Raw genomic sequence first — 22,707 nt, forward strand, 5'->3', positions numbered from 1 at the left:
ATTGTTATTCGTGTTTAGTTTTGGGGAGGAAGGGTTTAGGCAGAATAAGCAACAACATAGACTTCCAGCTTCAAAAAAAAAAGAGGAAAAAAGACAAATCAGCAAATATAAAAGAAACAAAAAGAGCTTAAATCATGTACATTATGTGCCGTTGAGCAGAAGGAGGGGATGAGGGGGATTCATGATTATAAAAACTCTGAAATTTACCCCCAAAACATTTGAGATAATCACATCTGAATCCTTTCATCAGTTAAGGCCCAAAACAGGAGCGTCTGGGTCACGAACTCACAGGGAAGTAATGGATCACAGTATATGCTTCATATACAGTAGACAGTTATGCGGACCATCCTGAATAAACATCAGGACTCAGTAAGATCTTCATAGCTTGTGTGTTTTTTGGGGGTGAAGTGTTGCTTGGACCGAGTGGAGACATCCCACACACTTGATTAACTGTAAACTAACAACAACTTGCATTGGACACTCTGATCAAACCATACGAGACTAATATTTGTACATACGCATTGTGTACTTGCAGTAAAACAAATGCACAAAAGACATCCGCGGCCGAGCGACGCACGAGATCCTGCAGAAAAACAACATGGCGGGTCCCTGTCGTCCAGTCTGGAGGCTCAACTAAAAGGGAGCGCTCACTCGCTGTTAACAAAACAGGGAGACATGCTTTCTGAACCAAAAGGAAAAGGAGATTTATTCATAAAATAATAATAAAAAATAAAAAAAAGAACCACAGGCACCGAACCCTAAACAGTAGCATTCAGGTTAATTCAAACAGGACGACCAGGCAATGAGGGTTAACTGAGCGGAGAGGCTGCAGGCCTCCGGGCGGCCAGCAGGGGGCCGAGGAGGAAGACAGGGCAAGCATGCAGCACACCACAATGCTGAGGGGCCCCCAGGGGCCATTGCAACAAAAAAAGGGGGAGGGGCTTAAAGCAGCCAAGGGATTGCTTGAGCTGCATCATCGGGAGGGTAGAGGGAGGGGGCGTGGCCAGAGAGAGGAACAGACACCAGCCACAAGACAAGAATTAGGGGGGAAAAGATGGCGGATGACCCTTCAGCATCCTTCTCTGTCCTGGATATGTGGGTGAGGGGGAGGTGGGGGGCATCACAACACACAAGACCTTTTTAACATGAGACATACATACATACATACATACATACATACATACATACATACAGATAGATGAGTAGCACCTTTCACCTCTTCCTCTGACACCTGCAAATATGGAGCTGATTTTAGTGGGAGGGGTGACTGTGATGGATCTAAAGCCCAGGATGTGTGTGTGTGGATGATCCTCTTCTGACCCACACACACACACACACACACACACACACACACACACACACAGCGCCCGGATGAAGGCGTCTGACAGCTGGTCTTTATAGTCCGTCAGGCTCCTGCTGGTCTCCGTCCCGTCTCTGACCACACCCTCTGCTATACATGTGTGTGTGGGTGGGTATACGTGTGTGTGTGTGTGTGTGTGTGTGTGTTCAGAGTGAGGAAGCCAACAGCCGCGTTCATGAGTTAGTTACATTGAGAAGCAAAGCTTTGCTGACAGCAACAACAACACAAAGCTCACTGCATCCTGTGGCTGTGACGGCTGCATGGAGGTTAAAGGATGGAAAGAGTTGTGAGCGCAAAAAAAACACGGTGGATTTCTGTTAAATCGTTGCTTCTTCTGCGGCGGAAGCGAGAGGTTTTTGTTTGTTTGGTAATGGTTTGGGAGTAGAGATGCGTTCTAAGCGGACGTCTCTCTCTCTCTCTCTGGTTTTAGTTTCAGGTCGTCTTTCTCTCTCTGACTCTGAGCGTGAGCAGCGTGGTGGTTTCTCCCCGGCTGCTTGCCCTGCCATTCCTCAGCCAGCCTCACACTTTTAGGAATCTGCAATATAAAAAAAAAAAAAAAAATACGGACAAACAAAACAAAACAAAAAAACATGACAAAAAGAAAAGTTAGATAGCTTGAAAGGGAAAATCGACAGCAACCCAAATATTCTGATACGGAGAGGAGGAGGAACGAGGTCAATGCACGGATGATACTGTGGTGTCGGCATGGATGGAATCTGCACACACACACACACACACACGCACACGCACACGCACACGGATGTGTGAACGTCCATTAACCCAAAGATGTAGCGGTTTAATTCATAATAATAATGGAGACGCTTCACTTTGTCACAACATGCTCAATGAGTGTCGCGGCGAGGACAAAAGGTGCTGCGGCGTGCAACACGTTTAAAATGTTCCTCAATAAAAAAATAATATATATGAAATGTGTGTTCACAGCGCAGACGTGAAATGACATCCGGCACACGAGAACCCATGCTGTGCCGGAGACGAGCCGCCACAGCCGGCGTGAGAAAGGGAGTTAAACAAAAGCCGGTGCGATGGGTTATGAAGGAGATCGACTCTGAGTCAAAGGAGCGCAGAACGCCTCGGTCGAGATGAAGCGACGCCGGGGACGACCACGCCATGCGCTGACAGTGAATGCACCGTTTAGGGAGCCGCGGCATGCGACCAAGCACACATGTTTACAGGCGTGACACATGTTTACAGGCGTGACCAGCTGCGTCTCACCAGAGAGCTGAGCATATTCCTCTACTGGCCTGGGAAAAAAGGTCCACTATCAAGTAAAAAAAGGTGGATGAAAGCACATTCTAAGTCTATTGGTTACTAATTTGATCAATAAATGTATAAAAGAATAATACTTTCACAACTGTTCCATGTTGTAAGGGCACTATGATTCATCTACAGCATGCAACATTGCAGGAGGGAGGGTGCACTTTTTCTTTGTTTTCTTTGTTTAGCCTAAAAAAATATCTTTCAATATGTCTTCATATTTTACAGCAGATTGAAACGAGGTCTGCGTGATTGCACATGGAGCATGCTTTTCCTCTTTAAGGTTACACAACGAGAACACCTTGTTCAGTGTCACTTCAGATGGTGCGTACATTCATACTCGGACGAGCTCATTGATTTATTACCACACTGACTCACATATTTGACCGAGGTTGTGGATCAAACTCTTGATTTTAAAAAGCATGTTCATTTGAAATTTTAACCAACAAAAAGAAAGAAAACAACACAAAATACATATTTAAAAAAAAAAAACACAATACTGTGTGTGTGAAATGTACATTGTGATCATTGTCAGTGTGATCTGTCCCATCATGCTCAGCCTGGACTGGGTGAGTCGTTTCTCTTGTCTGACCACTAGGGGGCACTGCAGTGAATGGGAGGGGAGGAACTAGAAGCTTCTCTACACACACTTCTCACTCGACACCCGTCTGGCTCAGCTCGCTTTCAGTGTCATATCCTAAACAGTGTGCAGTGACACACACACACACACACACACACACACACACACACACACACACACACACACTATCAGCACAACTGTCCTAACTGTCACAAGGCACAATGGACGAATCTGATTGGCCCTTCCTTCCGGGAGGGACAGGAAGTGTGTGTCTGTGTGTATGTGTGTGTGTGTGTGTGTTGTTCTCTTATCTGAGCTACCAGTAACATTCTTGAATCTCTATCTAAAAGCAGTGCATGGAAACTTACTGACTTCACAGTAACAAAACAAAAAAAAAACACAAACAACGCGCTTGCTGAGTTAAATGTATGTCATAGCACCTTTGGCATTAGTTTCCAAAAAGACCTCGACGTAGGACGAGGGGACGTATCCCTCCTCGTCCTCGTTCCGGCGCACTCGCGTCCAGCCGTCCCCTTTGTCCTCCTCGATGACGTACAGCAGCTCGCCCTCGGTCACGGAGATGGTGCCCTCGTTGTGACCTGCAGGGGGCGACAGAGAGCGGTAAAGCAGAAGGTACGCTGAGAGGAGCTACGCCGTGAAAATGACTCACTGAGAAAAAAACGTGAACAGATTTTCTTGACAATAAAGAAGGGAGCAGCTATTGAGTGGAAGGAAAATGCATTATGTAACTAACTTAGTATGCTGCTCCTAAAACTGCATTAGCCAACAGAGACGTGAACATAAAGCAGAAGTCTGGACTTCCACTAAGTGTTCCTGCATCCAGCTCCTTAAACACCAAACTATGATTCACTCAGGCTCACTACTGAAGGACACGTCTTTATTAATCTGTCCAATTATTTACATATATAAAAGAAAAATATATAAATAATTGGACAGATTAATAAAGATGTATATTTGTATATATATTTTTTCAAATATATATTTTTAATATATAGATATATTTATTTTATATATTTTTTAATATATATATTTTATATAAGTTTATTTATTTTTTTTATTATGTATATATATTTTTTTTAATATATTTATATATAATTATGTATAAACATATATTAAATATATATTAAAAAATATATATTTGAAAAAATATATATACAAATATACGTCTTTATTAATCTGTCCAATTATTTATATATATTTTTTTCTTTTATATATATATATAAATAATAAAACATATATCTGTATAAAGAAATACATATATATATATATAAAGATATATAATGTACAACAGCAACAAAGAATGCTGTTGTACCTGTAAATTCATTTTCTCAAAATGGTTTGTATACGCTTTTGTGGATATTTGACATTTTGAATTGGCAACTGCAAGTCTGCATGTTTTAACTCTTCTGAATATGAATTTACTACATTTCCCCGTAGGGTCCCGAGATGCATGGAAGGGTCATCGGATGATTTATAGTTATACAGATGAATCTGTTCCAGGAAACCGTTTCTTTCTTTTTCTTTTTTCTCTGAAGCTGCTTTTTTTTTGCCCTGTGAAATACTGAATATCAGGCTAAACAAATCCTTAAAAATAGGCTGCATAAAATATTCAATGTCTTCACCTCCTACCACTTTAGTCGGGTCATTATTTATACATTCAACACTTGGTATTTTTATGCCGTGCTCATCCTCTCAGAGACTTTCACCCGTATTCCTCGTCACCCCGGATCCATCGCAGTGCTTTTGAGAACTTGCCAAACTCATGTTTTAAACTGGCGTACAGAGGGGATGATTATATCTCTATGCACCCTCCTCCTCCACACTCTTCCTCAGTGAGGTCACACCCTCCTCCTCCTCATTCCTCCTCACCGCATTCCTTCCAACAGAGACTTAAAGAGCACATTTACTTCTGAAGCATTAGCATTGAGCGTTAGCATTACCTTCGAACGGGTACAAGGCCTTGCAGGTGCCGATGGTGGGCAGCGTCTCCTCGTCGTCGAACTCGTCGTCGAACTCCGGCGTGCTGGAGGTGGGCGGGACGGGGTTGACGCTGGCCTTCACCTGCGTCTCTGAGTTCTGCTCCTCCGTGTAGCTGCCGTCCGGGCTGCTCAAGGGCCAACACACACACACAGTAAATGCACTGTGAAAACATACATAGTTTTTCCTCCCCCTCCCCCCAAAAAAAACACGTCCGTCCGAGTATACCATACCTCTCTCGGTCCTGCGCGCAGTTGTTGCTCACGGGCGTGTTGTTCTGGGTCTCATAGAGTCCACTCCTCCGGTTCGTTTCGCTCTTGGACGGCATCCTCTCCTCCACCTCCGCTAACCAGCCCTGAAACACACACACACACACACACACACACACACACACACACCATCAGTACGTATGTGTTGGCTGCAGCTCACACAGCGTAGAACTCTTATTTTTCATGGCGAGCAGCGCTTGCATTCCCATTGTATTTACAAGGTGAAAGCAGGCTCTCGTCTCCCTGCAGCTGCATCACATCTCCTAATATGGGCGCGCGGCACAAGCTTCTTTGGAACGGCCCCCAGCCGGAGACGGTGCGTTTTGAACCCCTCGTTATTTACTGTCTCGCACAACCCAAACAGCGGAAAGCTCCTCCACGCTAACGCAGGAGAGCTCAGGAGACTGACCTCAAACTTCTGCGCTTCGAACTGGAGCTTCTCGATGTTCTGGGCGATTTCCGATAGCCGGGGGTCGACGCTGGCCGGGTCGCCCATCTGGGGGTTCTTCACGTACACGTCCTTCATCTTAGCCAGAGCGTCCCTGGGGGAGCGAGCAGGTGAAGTCAGGGTGGAAGAGTCTTTGTTGTGGCAGCGAGGTGAACACAGGGTTTATTAAGGAGATACCTCTGGTCCATCTCTTTCTGGATGTCCTTATTCAGGTCATCCATCTTGCCCTGCAGCTTCTTCCTCCTCTGCTCGGGGGGCAGGTGGCTGAAGTCCTCTGGTCCAGACCCCTGAGAGGAGGAGGAGGAGGGGAAGAGGAGGAGGAGGAGGAAGAGGAGGAGGAGGAGGAAGAGGAGGAGGAGGAGAACAAGAAAGAGAATAATAAGAGAGAGGAGGAGGAGGAGGAAGAGGAGGAGGAGGAGGAGGAGGAAGAGGAGAACAAGAAAGAGAATAATAAGAGAGAGGAGGAGGAGGAGGAAGAGGAGGAGGAGGAGAAGGAGGAAGAGGAGGAGGAGGAGAACAAGAAAGAGAATAATAAGACAGAGGAGGAGGAGGAGGAGGAGAAGACAGAGGATGAGAAGAAGGAGGAGAAGGAGAAGACAGAGGAGGAGAAGAAGGACAAGAAGAAGACAGAGGAGGAGGAGAAGGAGGAAAAGACAGAGGAGGAGAAGAAGGAGGAGAAGACAGAGGATGAGAAGAAGGAGGAGAAGGAGAAGACAGAGGAGGAGGAGGAGGAGAAGAAGGACAAGAAGAAGACAGAGGAGGAGAAGAAGGACAAGAAGAAGACAGAGGAGGAGAAGAAGGAGGAAAAGAAGAAGACAGAGGAGGAGGAGGAGAAGAAGAAGACAGAGGAGGAGGAGGAGGAGAAGAAGAAGACAGGAGGAGAAGAAGGAGGAGGAGGAGGAGAAGAAGAAGACAGGAGGAGAAGAAGGAGGAGGAGGAGGAGAAGAAGAAGACAGAGGAGGAGGAGGAGGAGGAGGAGAAGAAGAAGACAGAGGAGGAGGAGGAGAAGAAGAAGAAGACAGAGGAGAAGAAGAAGACAGAGGAGAAGAAGAAGGAGGAGAAGAAGACAGAGGAGGAGGAGGAGGAGGAGGAGAAGAAGAAGACAGAGGAGAAGAAGAAGACAGAGGAGAAGAAGAAGGAGGAGAAGAAGACAGAGGAGGAGGAGAAGAAGAAGAAGAAGAAGAAGGAGGAGGAGAAGGAGGGAAAGGAGAAGAAGGAGGAGAAGAAAGAGAATAATAAGACAGAGGAGGAGGAGAAGAAGAAGAAGAAGAAGAAGAAGAAGAAGAAGAAGAAGAAGAAGAATAAGGAGAAGAAGAAGGAGAAGAAGGAGGAGAAGGAGGAGGAGAAGGAGGAGAGGCAGAGACCGTGGGGAAAAACAAAAAAGAGGCAGAAAGAAACCGTGAGATGAAGTAGAGCATTTTATTGTTGAGTTGACGAGATCTCTTCTATCTCTTCTATCTTTTCTATCTCTTCTATTTCTTCTATCTCTTCTATCTCTTCTATCTTTTCTATCTCTTCTATTTCTTCTATCTCTTCTATCTCTTCTATCTCTTCTATCTCTTCTATCTCTTCTATTTCTTCTATCTCTTCTCTCTCGTCTCTTCAGTTTCTCTGGTAGCCGTGAGCCTGAAGAGAAGCTGCAGCTCTCTGATGTAATAAAGCATCAGCTCTCCTCTTCTAGTGTTTCAGGCTAATGGACGCTGTTCTTAAAATGGAGGTTGTGCTTGTGAGGTTTTTTTCTTTTTGGCTGACTAAGAGTCATATTTCCTGATGAGAAGGTTTCCGTCTGAACTGATGAGTCATACTTCTCGGCAGCGTCTCTAAACTTTCTGTTGTCGTACATAATCAGTGTGTCGCTCAACAGAAAGAGTGAAGATCACATCATCACACGTTGTTATTATCCATTCAAATGATGATTTATTTTAGAATGAAGTAGAACAATTTATTAAAAATCTAAGTAATACTATGATAGGTATTTCAGAGAGTATTTTCTCATATTAAAGGAGTTCATTTATTTTTTATTATTTATTTTTTTGGTCAACATTTGAATAAACATTTTAAAAATGTATTTTTTACTTATATTTTACGTCACTTTTCTATTTCATAATGTCACTTTCAGCCGGACTCGAAGCCTTCTTAGTCAGCCAAATGCCAAATGCTAACGTCAGCATGCTAACTTAATAATAATAATAATAATAATAATAATAATGCAATGCACATGCTGATGTTTGGCCGGTATAAGATTTACCTTCACCTCACTTTAGTGTGTTATTATGATTATTACTCATTGACCTCGTTCATTTTGCAGTTATTTGGTCATAAATTACATCCCTGACCTGATTGGTGGTGATTATAAGATATTATTTTCATTCAGGCGTATTTATTTAACTCTACAGGTTCTATCATTGGGTCACAGAGGCACCACAGGACACGACGGCTGGAGCTACAGACGGCACTTGAACTGCACACGGGTCATACACATGCAGACGGTGGCCGTGGCCGCCTTACCCCGTCTCCCTGCAGCGTACCGGGCATGCAACATGAGGAAAGATCAGGTCAGATCATGCAGACAGAGACATGCGCCCTCCTGAGCGCCCACTAGTGGTCAGGGTCAGGCCGCACACCAGCAGCTAGGCCGAGAAAAGCTAAAGCTATCGGCACAGTCATTCTTGATTGTGTTATGAGACATTCAGGATGGATGGGAATCCACTAATTGATCTGTGTGGAATCAGTGATGGATTTACAAAAATAACAATTTTCGTTTCAAAATAATTCATATTTTTTGGGAAAATATGCTTATTTGTCTTCTTGCAGAGTCTGAACGCTGAATTTGAAGCCAGCTGGCGGTTAGCTTAGCTTAGCGGTTTTCAGTCCTAATGCTAATGCTAAGCTAAGCAGCCGCTGCCTGTAGCTTCGTGTTTAGCGCACAGATGTGAGAGCATCATTTAAGCCTCAGCAAGACTGTGAACTCCTCCTTTCTAATCCAGAAAGCGAGGACAATATAAACGACTGGTTGACATTCTCTCTCACGCTGTGTTAGCTCTACAGAACACCTTTCTATAAAGGAAGTCATCGTCCCGGCATGCAGTGTGAGGAGTGAGTGAGCGGCTATCAGATCAGATTAGTGTTTGTTACAGAGGACACACGTCAGACAGGAAGGACTACCAGACAGACTAAGACACGTAGAACATCGAGTAAATCTGATCACCTCCATGAGATTCCGGACGTGGGAATTGAGTGTGATCTGCACCACGGAGACCACAGACAGTTTGGGAGAGACATGACGAGAAGACAAACCACAACCACACAAAAAAAATGGCACAGAAATGAGACAACGGCGTGAGTCTGAGGTTCCGATCGTTGTGTCACAGCAAACGGCGATTTACATCGATTCACTTTGGATTCCGTAGGACAAAACGTGAACGTTATTCACAGAGTGTTACTGGGAGGGCGTGGCATGCGTGCTGCGGCCGGGCCGCTAAACGATGGTGAGGTTATACGGTCATGCTTACCAGCTTGAGAGAAAGCTTCATGGGAGGGGAGGAAGAGAGAGAAACGGCGAGCAGCAGGAGAGAGAAAGAGACAACAGTCAGCATCAGAACATCACGGCCATGTGTTTGACTTGTGGAACTTGTCTACGTGTCTTCTATGATGATGCGTTGTCAAACTTCACCATGTCAGGAAAAGAGGGAATACAAGTATAAATAATAGGTTGGAAAAATGCATAAAAAAGCTCTTTGAAGTGACAGTTTCAGCTGTAAACACACACACTCTTTTCTAATGTGGCGAAGTTTAACAATTCTACTATAATGAATTAATGAGAAATGAGGAATAAGTCGGCGAAAAAGGCCGACTTACTGCTCAAGCATGAGGTAAACAATGGTGGGAGGGAAACACATTAAGGAGAGACAGATGAAAGTAAATGTAGAGAAAGAAGAAGAGGGATGGCGACAGCGACAGGGACGACGGATGCACCCGTTACTTCTTCTTCATCGCTCTCTGCTGCCGGTGCAATGACACGGACGTGACAGCAGAGGGCGCCAAAAGCATGAACACACCAGCAGGTCCATGCGTTGACATGGAGGCAGATACTGTACACGGACAAAGCTGGAGGGTTTTCCCCCCAAAAACAGAACTCACTGGTGGAGAAGTGAAGGCCACACACATCCAGCTCTATGTGTGAAAGTAGACGAGCAAATAAGGCTGATCATAGAGTAAAAAACTACAAGAATATATTGTCATTAGGGGGATGTTTTGCACACAGAAAAGAAAAGAGGGAATACAAGTATAAATAAGAGGTTGAAAGCTGAAGGATTTTGGTTTATGTGCCAAAAAAAAAGCATAAAAAAGCTCTTTGACTGACAGCTTCAGAGAGCAGGCTAACAAGCGCTGGCTGCTGGAGCTGCAGCAGATGACTGGTAATCCCGTTAGAGGCTCCGGTGCACGGAGGAGCTCATCAGGTCGCCCACCTGGAACGGCCCGTTACCCGTCCCGTGTGGGAAGCTTCGCTTGCAGAATATGAGGATATATGTATTTGATTCATACATATGCATTGGGTGAGGATGAGCCTGGGAATAATAGATATTCTTAAAAAAAATGGGCCTGTAAAAGTGTCGTGCACCTTTAAAAAATAATAATAAACTAAACTGAAGAGAGATGTTTTGAGTGCCGCTGGTCATCATGAATAACACCATTTGTATCATAATAGTATTATTTATTGTATATTAGGTTCCTTAACCTGTTATTTGTGTTTTATTTGAGCATTTGAAAGTACGTTACAACATATTTTTTCTTTTTCCCCTGCCTGTGGTTTTGTTTTTGTTTCCTTTTCACAAATAAATTGCACTTTTTAAGAATATTATTTAATATTATTCACTACTTAAGGACACGTCTTTATTAATCTCTCCAATTATTTATATATATATATTTATTTTGATATATATATATATATATATATATATATATTGTTAGATATATTTATTTTATATATATATTTATTTGTTATATATATATATTTCCTTTTATATATATATTTTTTGTATATATATATATATATTTTGTTATATGTATATATATATTTGTTGTATATATAACATATTATTATGTTGTTGTGGGAATAAAATATAAGACAATGTGGAGGATGCAGGGAGAGTAAAACTTGTCCCTGATTGGCTACATGTGACTAATCATGTGATCACTTGAGAGCTGCACCTGGTGCATGGTGCATGGTGCATGATGCATGGTGCATGGTGCATGATGCATGATGCATGGTGCGTGGTGCATGGTGCATGATGCATGATGCATGATGCATGGTGCATGATGCATGATGCATGGTGCATGATACATGGTGCATGATGCATGATGCATGATGCATGGTGCATGATGCATGATGCATGGTGCGTGGTGCATGGTGCATGATGCATGATGCATGATGCATGGTGCATGATGCATGGTGCGTGGTGCATGGTGCATGATGCATGGTGCATGATGCATGGTGCATGATGCATGATGCATGTGTTTTTATTCTCCACATTCAGCAGATATAGATGTTTTACTCCTTAATTGTCTCTTTGTGATTCTTCTACCTGAACTCTTTCCAACCCCCCAGACACACATAGATACACAGGTATATGATGCTCCTTACAGGTAGATGATGCTCCTTACAGGTGTATGATGCTCCTTACAGACAGTATGGCACACCAGCACAAAGAAAGCCCTGGAGGGGTGAATTCTGGGTACTGTAGGCTGAACCCAGACCCAAAGTGTGACCAACACCTCGCCTATAATGTCCCCTCCCCCCTTCATCCTCAGGTGCTCGTGACACTTTGTGAATTGACCCCCTTGTAGACGCTCCGCATCGGCAGCCGTGACACAGCTGCAGCACAACAGCGAGCGGCGAGAACCCCCAAAGCTGACAACATGTGATGTGGGATGAAGTCGTCGTCATCTTCACCGATTTCATTCGTCCCGCTACCGAGCCAGGCACAGACACCATGCCTCCTGGTTTGTTTTCTCGTGAGGAAATGTTGCCTCGTTTAACTGTGACGCCTGAACGACCGTCACCAAATACATAATTACTGGAAATTATAAATGAGGCGACTGCATGTGTTGTACGTGGCTTCTGCTAATCACACACATCCGCATGCATTCCATATTCATCCACGCTTTCTTCCACACACACACACACACAGGTACTCACTGACGCCCATCACACACTTACAACATATTGCCTGGCTTCGAAAGCATACGTGGGTCGGCCCAGAGTCCTCTTCATGAGCTCTTTGTGACACGTGAGCGAGCGCGGGGATCGCTGCTGCCGTGGTCGAGCGGAGAGAACACAGCTTCGTCAATGAGGACTCACAGAAACAACAAACTGCCGTCAGAGGATCTCACAGCGTGCAGCGTCTCTGCTTCCTGCTGCAGAACGCACGGCTACGCTGGATGGATCACAACCCACCTCCACCTGCACGACCACCCTAATCCCTAAAGGGATGCTCTGTCCTCAACTGGAGGAAGGAGGACTGATTTACCTGCAGCTGTATAATAGAAAGTAGTTTGTATTTAATGCTTTTGCTTGAAATCATTGAACAGGTCCTGCACCCTGATGAGTGTTGAAAAAAAAGGATTAACCGTATAATATAACTAAATGATTGATCGGCACGTTCTCATTGTGAGACAATGAGCAAAGTAATGCCTCCACCATCATAACTTCATAACTAGCATCACTGCCTATGACGGGCAAAATAGACCTTCTACAGACTATTTTTATTCCCCGTTTAAAACAAAGCTTTTCTACTCAAAACGGGCTCCGACACTGTGGCCCGGGTCAGGAGTGTTGCTAGTCTGCTGGTGTGTCCGGATGGATGCAGCTCGTTTGTGAGGGAGCTGAGAAACGGAGCTGGCACTCCGCCAGCAGCTGTTGGGCTGCATTAGCCCAACGCGTGAGTGAGAGAGGCCGCTGTCCCGAAAAGACCTTTTGTTTTGTTGTTTGACAGGATTAAGGATGTTGCTGCTGTTATAGACACCTACAACATACGGGTGAAAATCCCTGTAAAGAATGTGCTTCATATTAAACATCTATATACATGGAAAACAAACAGGTCACTGCCATGGAACATGGAGAACTTAATTAAATGTATTGACGTGAGATATGGAGAGGAGGTTCTTTGGAAGTCTTTGGTCCTCTAAAAAGGGATTTCTCAACTCTTTTATAGACTCGTAAACTTCATTCAACCTTTTCTCCTGCGCTCTGAAATATTACCCGAAGGTCAGACTTCAATCTTTTTGATCTGTGCGCACAATGCATCTGATTTAACTTCTTTTTTATCGCTCTTCTCGAGAGCTGTTTCAGCACTTCCGCTTTCAGAAAACGTGCACTTCCTGTTCAAACTGTCCGGCGCTAGAAAAGAATACACACTTCCTCTCTCTTCTTTTTTCTTCTTTTTTCTTTCGGCCGACCTTCAATCATTTCCTCTGCGATATGCTTGCGAACGCTACACTGTTGCACCGCATTGTTCTTTAGAGAAGTCATGTCGGCACCCATTCATACACATGTTTTTACTTTGATTATCCGCTGCCCTTTTCAAAATATGAGCGTATACAAAAACAAAAAAAAGTCGATATATTTGTGGGGTCCGGAAGGAACACGTGAGTTACCGCCCAGGTCCTGAGGTCAGGGGCGGTTATGGGAAGGCGTGCCGTGACCCAGTGGTTCCATTGAAACACACACTGGGACGGAGGGCAACGAGTGATGACACCCAGCAGCACCCGCCAGGCTGCTGCTGATGGAGCCGCCCTCCGGTGAGCCTTCTGAAGTTACTCCCAACGGCCCGGTGACCCAATGCCATTCCCACAACCCATCACTTTGTTCATATGTAACCTTCTTTTCCTGTGCCAAAAAATAAATAAACCCCCCAAAAACCAATCTGCCTCCAGCACAGCCTGAAGAGACGTGCGCAGGGAGCCTCTGCTGTCTCCATGCTACTGCCAAGACCGCTCAGGCATCTTGCTCATTTCCGTCGAGGAGGGGAGGAGGAGGGGGGTTAATATGAAGAGGGGCGAGATGGAGAGAACTGCCTGTGAGTCAGACAAGTACCATGGATTCATAGGTATGCGCTACAGAAGCATGCTAGAGAAGCACATGGCTGAGCACTGTATGGGTGGAGGTGGAAGGCCTGTTGCACTGCTGGTGTTCATAGACGTTAGCATTTCTGAGACGATAGCACCATCTATGTGATGATAGCACCACCTGTGTGATGATAGCACCACCTATATGATGATAGCACCACCTGTGAGATGATAGCACCACCTGTGTGATGATAACACCACCTATGTGATGATAGCACCACCTCTGAGATGATAGCACCACCTGTGTGATGATAGCACCACCTCTGAGATGATAGCACCACCTATGTGATGATAGCACCACCTCTGAGATGATAGCACCACCTATGTGATGATAGCACCACCTCTGTGATGATAACACCACCTATGTGATGATAGCACCACCTCTGAGATGATAGCACCACCTATGTGATGATAGCACCACCTGTGAGATGATAGCACCACCTCTGTGATGATAGCACCACCTGTGAGATGATAGCACCACCTGTGAGATGATAGCACCACCTGTCACACTGCTTACATGTGGAGGTACATGAGCACGGTGAGGTAATGCTCAGTCACCTGCTGCATGATGATGCCATGCAGGCATCGTGACCTGCAAAACAGGTCTTATAAAGATTCCACCTTTGCATTGCTTCACCCATACAGTGCACAGTAGCAGGTGGACTCAGGTACAGGTGCAGGACACACACACACACAGGCGCACACACATGCACAGACACACTTACCCCTCGCCTCAGGCTCCGGAGGCAGTGCATTTTGGGTTTGGAGGTCATGAAGTCGTTGAGGCGGTGGGAGAGGGGCTCCTTGTGCTGCTTGGGAGACTGGGGGTCGTTGGGAACAGCAGAGGGTGAGGGCGGGGATGAGGCTGGGGGGGCGGGTGGGGGCTGGTGGGGGGATGTTAACAGGGACATAAGCTACCAGTAAGAGAGGGAGCCGGACGAGGAGGAGGAAAAACATGGAGGAAGAAGGTAAAGAAGAAGAAGAAAGGGGGAAAGAATCCAACGAAAAAACAGACAAAGGAGGAAAAAGGAGGAGGGAGCACAAAACGAAATAAATAAGCCTCCTACGGATATTAAAAAATAAACACATAACAGAAAACTCAAACAGAAATTAAAAGACAACTGAAGGTACGTCAAACCTAGTGTATCAGTCATGTTGAATGGAAAACATATAAAACATATTAAACATATTTAAAAAGAACAGAACCAGAGTGAGTAGGAAGCGTAAAAATGAGTTAAAGCAAGCGGCTGCAACGAAGCACAGACTTCCAGTCAAAGCGCATGCAGGCTTCCATTTTAGGAATGCTTCTCATTTTTCTCCTCTGTCCCGACCTCCGAGGACGTAAAAGAAATGCCCCACATCCCCAAGGACACCGGCTGGCTGAATTTAAAAGGTCGTCGTCAGAGAAATGTAATTGCTTATCGGCGTCACCCAAAAAACATCTGACTGCATAATTCATCAAGTGGCTGCAGAGCTTGAGAGACGAGTGGTGAGACGCCACACAGAGCGCATGCAGGGGAGTCAGAAACCGCCCCGCCAGTAACAAAGAGGCTGGCGGAAAAATCACAAAAAAAAACTGTTTCTGAAAGGCAAGAATGGGGCTTTTGTGCTGAAATGTCAGCGTTATGTTTTGCATGCATGTGTGTGTGTGTGTGTGTGTGTGTGTGTGAAGTAGAAATAGAAATAACTGTGTGGCTGTCTGTGCTCCCAAAATAATAACGTCTATAGAAAATGAATGAGTACATCGAGCACACGATGTGTTTAGACACCATTTTCTGTCCACACACAGTCGGTGTGATGGGGGTTTCTCACTTAGCATTGCACACCCTTGCTTCCACCCACACACACACACACACACACACACGATTACTCATTCATGCTCTGCTCTAATTCACTACCGACGGAGCCACCAGCCCAAAAGGAGATCAGTTGTGCTGTTCAGAAGCAGGAAACCGAGGGAGGCGGCTCAGAGATGCGATCGCCAGTCGTTTAGCAACACGGTGTTACTTCAGGTGACGTTAATATCTGCCAGTGTGAGTTCTTTTTTTTTACCACAGGATGACAGTAGAAATGCATTAGTTTGAGTTACAGAGGGAAGTTTCTCGGTGAGGGTGATTTGCCAGGGAGGAGGAAACGGGTGGCGAATGATAACAACAACAAAAAATGGCAATACTGACAACTAAATTAAATACATAACCGGTGCTAGAAATGTGACAGATACTACAAAATGTGACATTGAACACACAGGTTTTATATTTCTACTACGAGACAATGTCATCTCCCCAAAAGCAAGATGGCCGCCGTGTGAGGCCCTTCGTTTTGCGCGCTCCGTGTGAAGTTGTGCGCTGGTGCGTTACCTTGTTCTTGTTCTTGATGAAGGGCCACAGCTTGCCCTTGCTCTTGCCTACAGGCTTCTCCTTGGCGTCTCTGGAGCTGTTGGACAGGCTGGTGTCGGACGCCGTCCTCGTCATGGCCTGGCCGTAGTCCTCGAACTCCACGTCGCCCGGGGGCTCGAACCCGGACTTGTACGACTCCACCACCTGCTTGGAGTCCTGGGGAGGGTGGAGGCAGCATTCAGTGATACCTTTCAATGCACTTTTTTTATTTAAATATCAACGGAAGATGTTTTAAAATGCAAAGCAGTGACTAAAAAAAGAGGGGCGGGTGGGTCTGATTAGATCGTCCTGCTAATCAGCACATCTGGAGATAAGATGCAACACATTAGAGGTCCTGGTCACTCCTGTTTATAGTAGTTTTTGTCTGATAACAGTTCATGAGAGAGAGACTCTGTAATCCAGTTTGTGGGCCACAGAAGAAAGAGGAAAAGACCTCAATCTGTCACGCAGGAGCTATGACTCCCAGTGAGGTCGGGGAACAAGGCTCAGGCTCCACAGACGCAGGAAGAGGGACATTACTCAAGGGTATAAGTGTAGTGAGCACCGGCCTGAGTGGACTGATAAGGTCGGAGGGTTCTGGCTTGGAGTTGAGATCAAGGGGTCAAAGATTGTGAACTAAGAGGAAGAGGAAGAGGGACAGAGACGAGGAAGGAGCATGTGATGTGTTGTTTACTGTCACTGGAGTCGTCTCCCTGGAGCCGGGCCAAGCAAACAGCTAGATGTTCTCACACACACACACACACACACACACACACACACACACACACACATACACACTCACACACACACACTCATAGTCTTGTTTTCTTTGTCATGTGACATCTCAATAAATCACACTGCTTGTTTTCTCTTTGACGGAGGCGAATGAGATGCCTCTCATATAAAAAATAATAATACTAATAATAGACCACGGGACCAACATCTGTTTATTAGCTTTGTAGACGTGCATAAACTAAAGAGAAAAGGCTCTTATGAGCTGACCAACAGTTTAAATATATGAAGCACAGCGATTCAACTTCCTCCTATTTCCAGAACAGGTACAGGTGTTTAAAAAAAGAAAAAGCAGTTTAACATTTTGGGAAATAACCTTATTTTGTACTTCTGGCTGAGAGCTAGATGAGAAGATGAATACCACTATCATACTGTGCATTACATATAAGCTACAGGGAGTTGTTGTTACCCTTTGGATGAGAGCCAGGCTAGCTGCTTCCCTCTGATTTCAGTATCTATGCTAAGCTACGCTAACTAGCGACTTGCATTAATTTCATATTTACAGTGCAGACAGAGAGTCAAATTAAACTTCCTTTATTTTTTTTTCACAAAAAAATATCAAACTATTACTTTTAAATGTACCGTAAAAGTCGGGTTACAAGCCGCTACTACCTTCCCCGTTAGCTCCCCGCTGTAGCCAGCTAGCGCTCCTGCTAGCGCTCCGCTAGCTCCCCGAAGAGTACCGGCCCAGCGGCGCCACTTGTTGCTTAATACGTTCCACTTGGTGTGTGTGTGTGTATGTGTGTGTGTGTGTGTGTGTGTGTGTGTGCGTGTGTGTGTGTGTGTGTGTGTGTGTGTGTGTGTGTGTGTGTGTGTGTGTGTATGTGTGTGTGTGTACTCACAGTCTTGGGCTCGATGGACTCGGCGGCTTTCGTCATGCCGTCTAAACATTTCCCCACGATGGGCAACACTTGGCGGTCCACGTCCGCAAACGTCTTCATGCTCACTCCTATCCTGTCAATTCTTTTCTCCTCCATGTCTTGAAGTTTCTACGCAAAAAAAAAATACAAATAAAATAAATGCATGCATATTTATACGTAAATACAAGCTCGACTAGCTTGTGTTATAGAATATGGAGGGCAGGACTTCAAAATGATACACTGGGAGATTGGCTTTTTCACGCATATGTATTTATGGGAAATCTCTTATGCACTTTACGTACATATATATATATATATATATATATATATATATATATATATATATATATAGAAAAGAAAAGAAAACAGCACTAGAGAAGTGAAAACGCATAACTGTGATTCCCAGCTCACGAGCTGTAGAAATGTAAGAGGAATGATGGCTCGTCTCAGTGTTTCAATGAATGTATTTTTAGCCGTGGACCCAGAGGGGAGTGTGGGTGGTGGGCTGCACACGGCATTGAATTCACAGGCATTTATTAATGATTGCACATGAATGCACCATTCTGGCCGACCCTTCAATCAGTCGGCACTTTCAGCCGCTTCATCACACATTGTGTGATTATGAAACGATAAATGTGTTGTGTGGGAACGACGAGGTTTGTTTGAGAAGTGCAACAACAAACGGGACGAATTATGACGCATTATCCGTTGGGTTTACCTGGAATATGTTGGGGATGACTGTGAAGTAATGCTCATTCTGCTCCTGGTTGAACTTCTGCAGGTAGGAGGAGTAATCGCTCTTACTGTCTGAAGCCATCTGGTGCCTGGCCTGAGCATGCTGTCGTGCCTGGAGGAAGAAAAACAGAAACAACAACACACAAACGTGCGCATCAGAGAGTCGCTCAGTGTCCCCATGACTAACACAGACATATGGGTGACACACACACAGCACACACACACACACACACACACACACACGCAGCCAGAGCATAAAAAACCTACATGAGTTGACACATTTGTGCACACCGGTGTTCATGCACGCACGCGTACGCACATACACATGAAGCTCAGTCACAGGTGCAACAACTCCCAAGTCGGGCAGCAGCGACGGCCCACGCGGTATGTAGACCAGAACACACACACACACACACACACACGGAGAAACAACAGCAGAACGGAGGGATTTGGATTTGGATTGCACCGCCCAGTCTGGCGCATCCCCATACCGTCGGTAATGTTGATTATTTTTAAGCTAGTTCAGTCTCAGGGAGGCAAGGCGGGCAGGCAGAAACGCAGCGGGACGGGAGCAGCCTATTACGGGTCCAAGGCGAGCAGATGGAGATGGGATTATCTCAGATAGGCAGCATGTGTGTGTGTGTGTGTGTGTGTGTGTGTGTACTGTAGCTAAGTACTCGTATCTGTTTCCTCTTTCCCATCAGACCTGAGGCCTCTCTGCACATACGTAGTGGTTTTATTGGTGTCATTATGTCGCCTATAGCACAGAGTCACCTTATGAACCTGTGATCGCATGCGGTCAACTGGATGCAGATGCCTGGAGGCGGGGCGGGGTGCAGACGTTATAACGGGACCGGAGAGGGAACGTAACCCGGATCTGTCACGGTCCTGAGGGAAACATTTCGAGGACTTTGTCTAGTTTTTCACCCACGCACCAATCTGAGTCTCTCATCAGCGCTCACACACACACACACACACACACACACACACACACACGTGGGTGAGTGATGGACGACGTGAGAGCGGAGACACTCGTCAGACACAGAAGGTGCATTATTTCCAGCACAGGAGGGATGACAGTTGATGCCTCGGCTGGAAAAAGAGAGTCACCGCCTTCGCGAAAAGGAATGTGAAGCCTGAGAGAAAAGCTAAAAAGCACATGTGGAGGTCCAGCTGTTTAAAATCGGCATGCCTGTGAGCATGCATCTAGGGTGTGTGTGTGTGTGTGTGTGTGTGTGTGTGTGTGTGTGTGTGTGTGCGCAACGCTGACATATGCGTGCATGCAAAGTGGTGCCGAATGTGTTGACAAAAGATGAGGGTAAACATCCTCGCCATGGTAACATGGCAGGAACAAGCTAACAAGATCACATCCTGTGGTCACGTTCTGGAAATTACCATCGTTGCATCTCTACATAAACATCACCAGTATCTGTATAAATATATATATATATATATATATATATATATATATATATATATATATATATATATGTATGTATAAGTATATCTAAGATGATTTGACTGAAAGTGATGAAAGTTATGGTCATACGCAACATATCATTTTTGATTTTGCTGACATCACACACACATATAACGTGTTCAGCATGGAGACAGTGAGACAAGCCACTGTACGGGGAGCAGATCACAGTCAGACATGAGAGGGCGCGTTAACGGTGTGTGTGTGTGTGTGTGTGTTCCCACATATATATATAACTGGCCTCTCTGTGTGACCTACCTTGTGGGAACTTCGCTTCAAGGCATGGCATAAAATAGATTTACAAACACACACAAACAAAAAAGAAGGATTGTTAGCCGTTTCCAGCTAAACAAGAAGTTGCCATAGAGGCGCTTCCTGGACCAGCGGGTGTGTCATCACTCAAAATGGGGAAGTCGCCACGAGGGCGAGCAGATGCAATCACGACTGAAATACTGGAACTGTAAACCGCGCTAACAGTATTAGCATGGCGGAACAGAAGTGGAGGGGGGAGGGGCACTGTATTATTTTGATAATAACGTATGACTGAGGATCTCCGCGACTGGGGAAGTCTGAGTGTTTGTGAGAGCCGGGGTTCCTTTTTTTTATTATAAAAGAACTGTGAACAGCCTTTTGTGGAGTCAAATAAACCCCAAATTAAGGGAGTTGTTTGCCAGAGGAGAGGGAACAGTTTCTCCAGCTGCAGAGAAGAACCGCAACACCTCAGCTCAACAAACAGCAGCTTGTTGGCATTACAGGGACCGGCATTACGGGGACCGGCATTACGGGGACCGGCATTACGGGGACCGGCATTACGAGGACCGGCATTACGGGGACGTCCCAGACAAAAGCAACGCTCCTTCTGTTCCAGACAAGTGACTGGCGAGGTTCATTTCTTCATTACTATCTGGTCAGATCATAGAGTGGCCTTCAGCTGCAGCATTTTAATGTACACACAGGACTGATCTGCCCATCATGCATCTGTTCTGTCTCCTTGAGGTTCAGCTGTGACTCAAACTGGGCTGAGGTCGTGACGCGTCGTTGCTTCCGGGGATAAACGCTCAGAGGCCTTCGACATAATGAAAGGAAAACGCCTCTGCAGCAAAAACACATCGTGACACATGGGCTGTTCTTTTTCTACGCCTTTTAGTTTCATGATTATGTCTGTTTCCTCTCAAAAAACTGAGCAATGTAACGATAGAAGCACACAAGTAACTATACTGCAATAACTAAAGTAACTATAATGTAATAACTATACTGTTATACCTATAGTAACTATACTATAACTATAGTAACTATACTGTAATAACTATACTGTAATAACTATAATAACTATACTCTAATACCTATAGTAACTATACTATAACAACTATAGTAACTATACTATAACTATAGTAACTATACTGTAATAACTATAATAACTATACTCTAATACCTATAGTAACTATACTATAACAACTATAGTAACTATACTCTAATAACTATAGTAACTATACTGCAATGACTATAATAACTATACTCTAATACATATAGTAACTAAACATAACAACTATAGTAATTATACTGTAATAACTAAACTGTAATAACTATAGTAACTATACTGCAATAGCTTTAAAAACTATACTCTAATACCTATAGTAACTATACTGTAATAACTATAGTAACTATACTATAATAACTATAGTAACTATACTATATTAACTATAGTAACTATACTGTAATAACTATACTATAATAACTATAGTAACTATACTATAATCACTATAGTAACTATCCTATAGTAACTATACTGTAATAACTATAGTAACTATACTATAATAACTATAGTAACTATATTATTATAACTAAAGTAACTATATTATAATAACTATAGTCACTATACTGTAATAACTATAGTAACTATATTATAATAACTATAGTAACTATACTATAATAACTATAGTAACTATATTATAATAACTATAGTAACTATACTACAATAACTAAAGTAACTATATTATAATAACTATAGTCACTATACTGTAATAACTATAGTAACTATACTATAATAACTATAGTAGCTATACTCTATGTGCAACTGAGCTAAAGGACTTTTCCTGGCGAGCACGTGAAAAAGACACTAAACCACAAAAGTGACACTGTAGCAATAAAGCACACGCACTTCCTTCTCTTTCTTCATACGTTCGCACATTTCCACACACTTAATTTACATTACAACACCAATAAAGTGCAGAGAGTTTAAAAAAATGTGGGAAGAAAAATCTAATCATCTTTCACAGTGACTGATATTTGTATTATAAGTTTTACATTTCTGAACAATGGAAAATGTGAGTACGAGATACAGAACACTATACATATTCATTATGACGTTTTAGAGTTTTAAAGTTGTTCTAAGTTTCCGAATGAAAAGACCA

At 44.2% G+C, this 22,707-nt stretch overlaps 1 protein-coding gene across 1 annotated transcript in view; it reads right to left on the reverse strand.

Annotated features, from left to right (window-relative positions):
- Positions 1–3,635: 3,635 nt before the first annotated feature.
- The window catches only part of fnbp1b (formin binding protein 1b), a gene marked incomplete at both ends in the record, with an annotated part of 33,456 nt that continues 14,384 nt past the window's right edge, over positions 3,636–22,707 (reverse strand). Inside the window, 9 exons of the mRNA XM_079235361.1 lie at positions 3,636–3,814; positions 5,177–5,340; positions 5,447–5,568; positions 5,892–6,024; positions 6,108–6,217; positions 14,768–14,878; positions 16,415–16,609; positions 18,067–18,213; positions 18,803–18,931. Coding sequence (XP_079091487.1) covers positions 3,636–3,814; positions 5,177–5,340; positions 5,447–5,568; positions 5,892–6,024; positions 6,108–6,217; positions 14,768–14,878; positions 16,415–16,609; positions 18,067–18,213; positions 18,803–18,931 — 1,290 coding nt within the window. The remainder of the gene's footprint in view (positions 3,815–5,176; positions 5,341–5,446; positions 5,569–5,891; positions 6,025–6,107; positions 6,218–14,767; positions 14,879–16,414; positions 16,610–18,066; positions 18,214–18,802; positions 18,932–22,707) is intronic.

Source organism: Taurulus bubalis (genome assembly GCF_910589615.1).
Source record: "Taurulus bubalis genome assembly, chromosome: 19".
NCBI lineage: Eukaryota > Metazoa > Chordata > Actinopteri > Perciformes > Cottidae > Taurulus > Taurulus bubalis.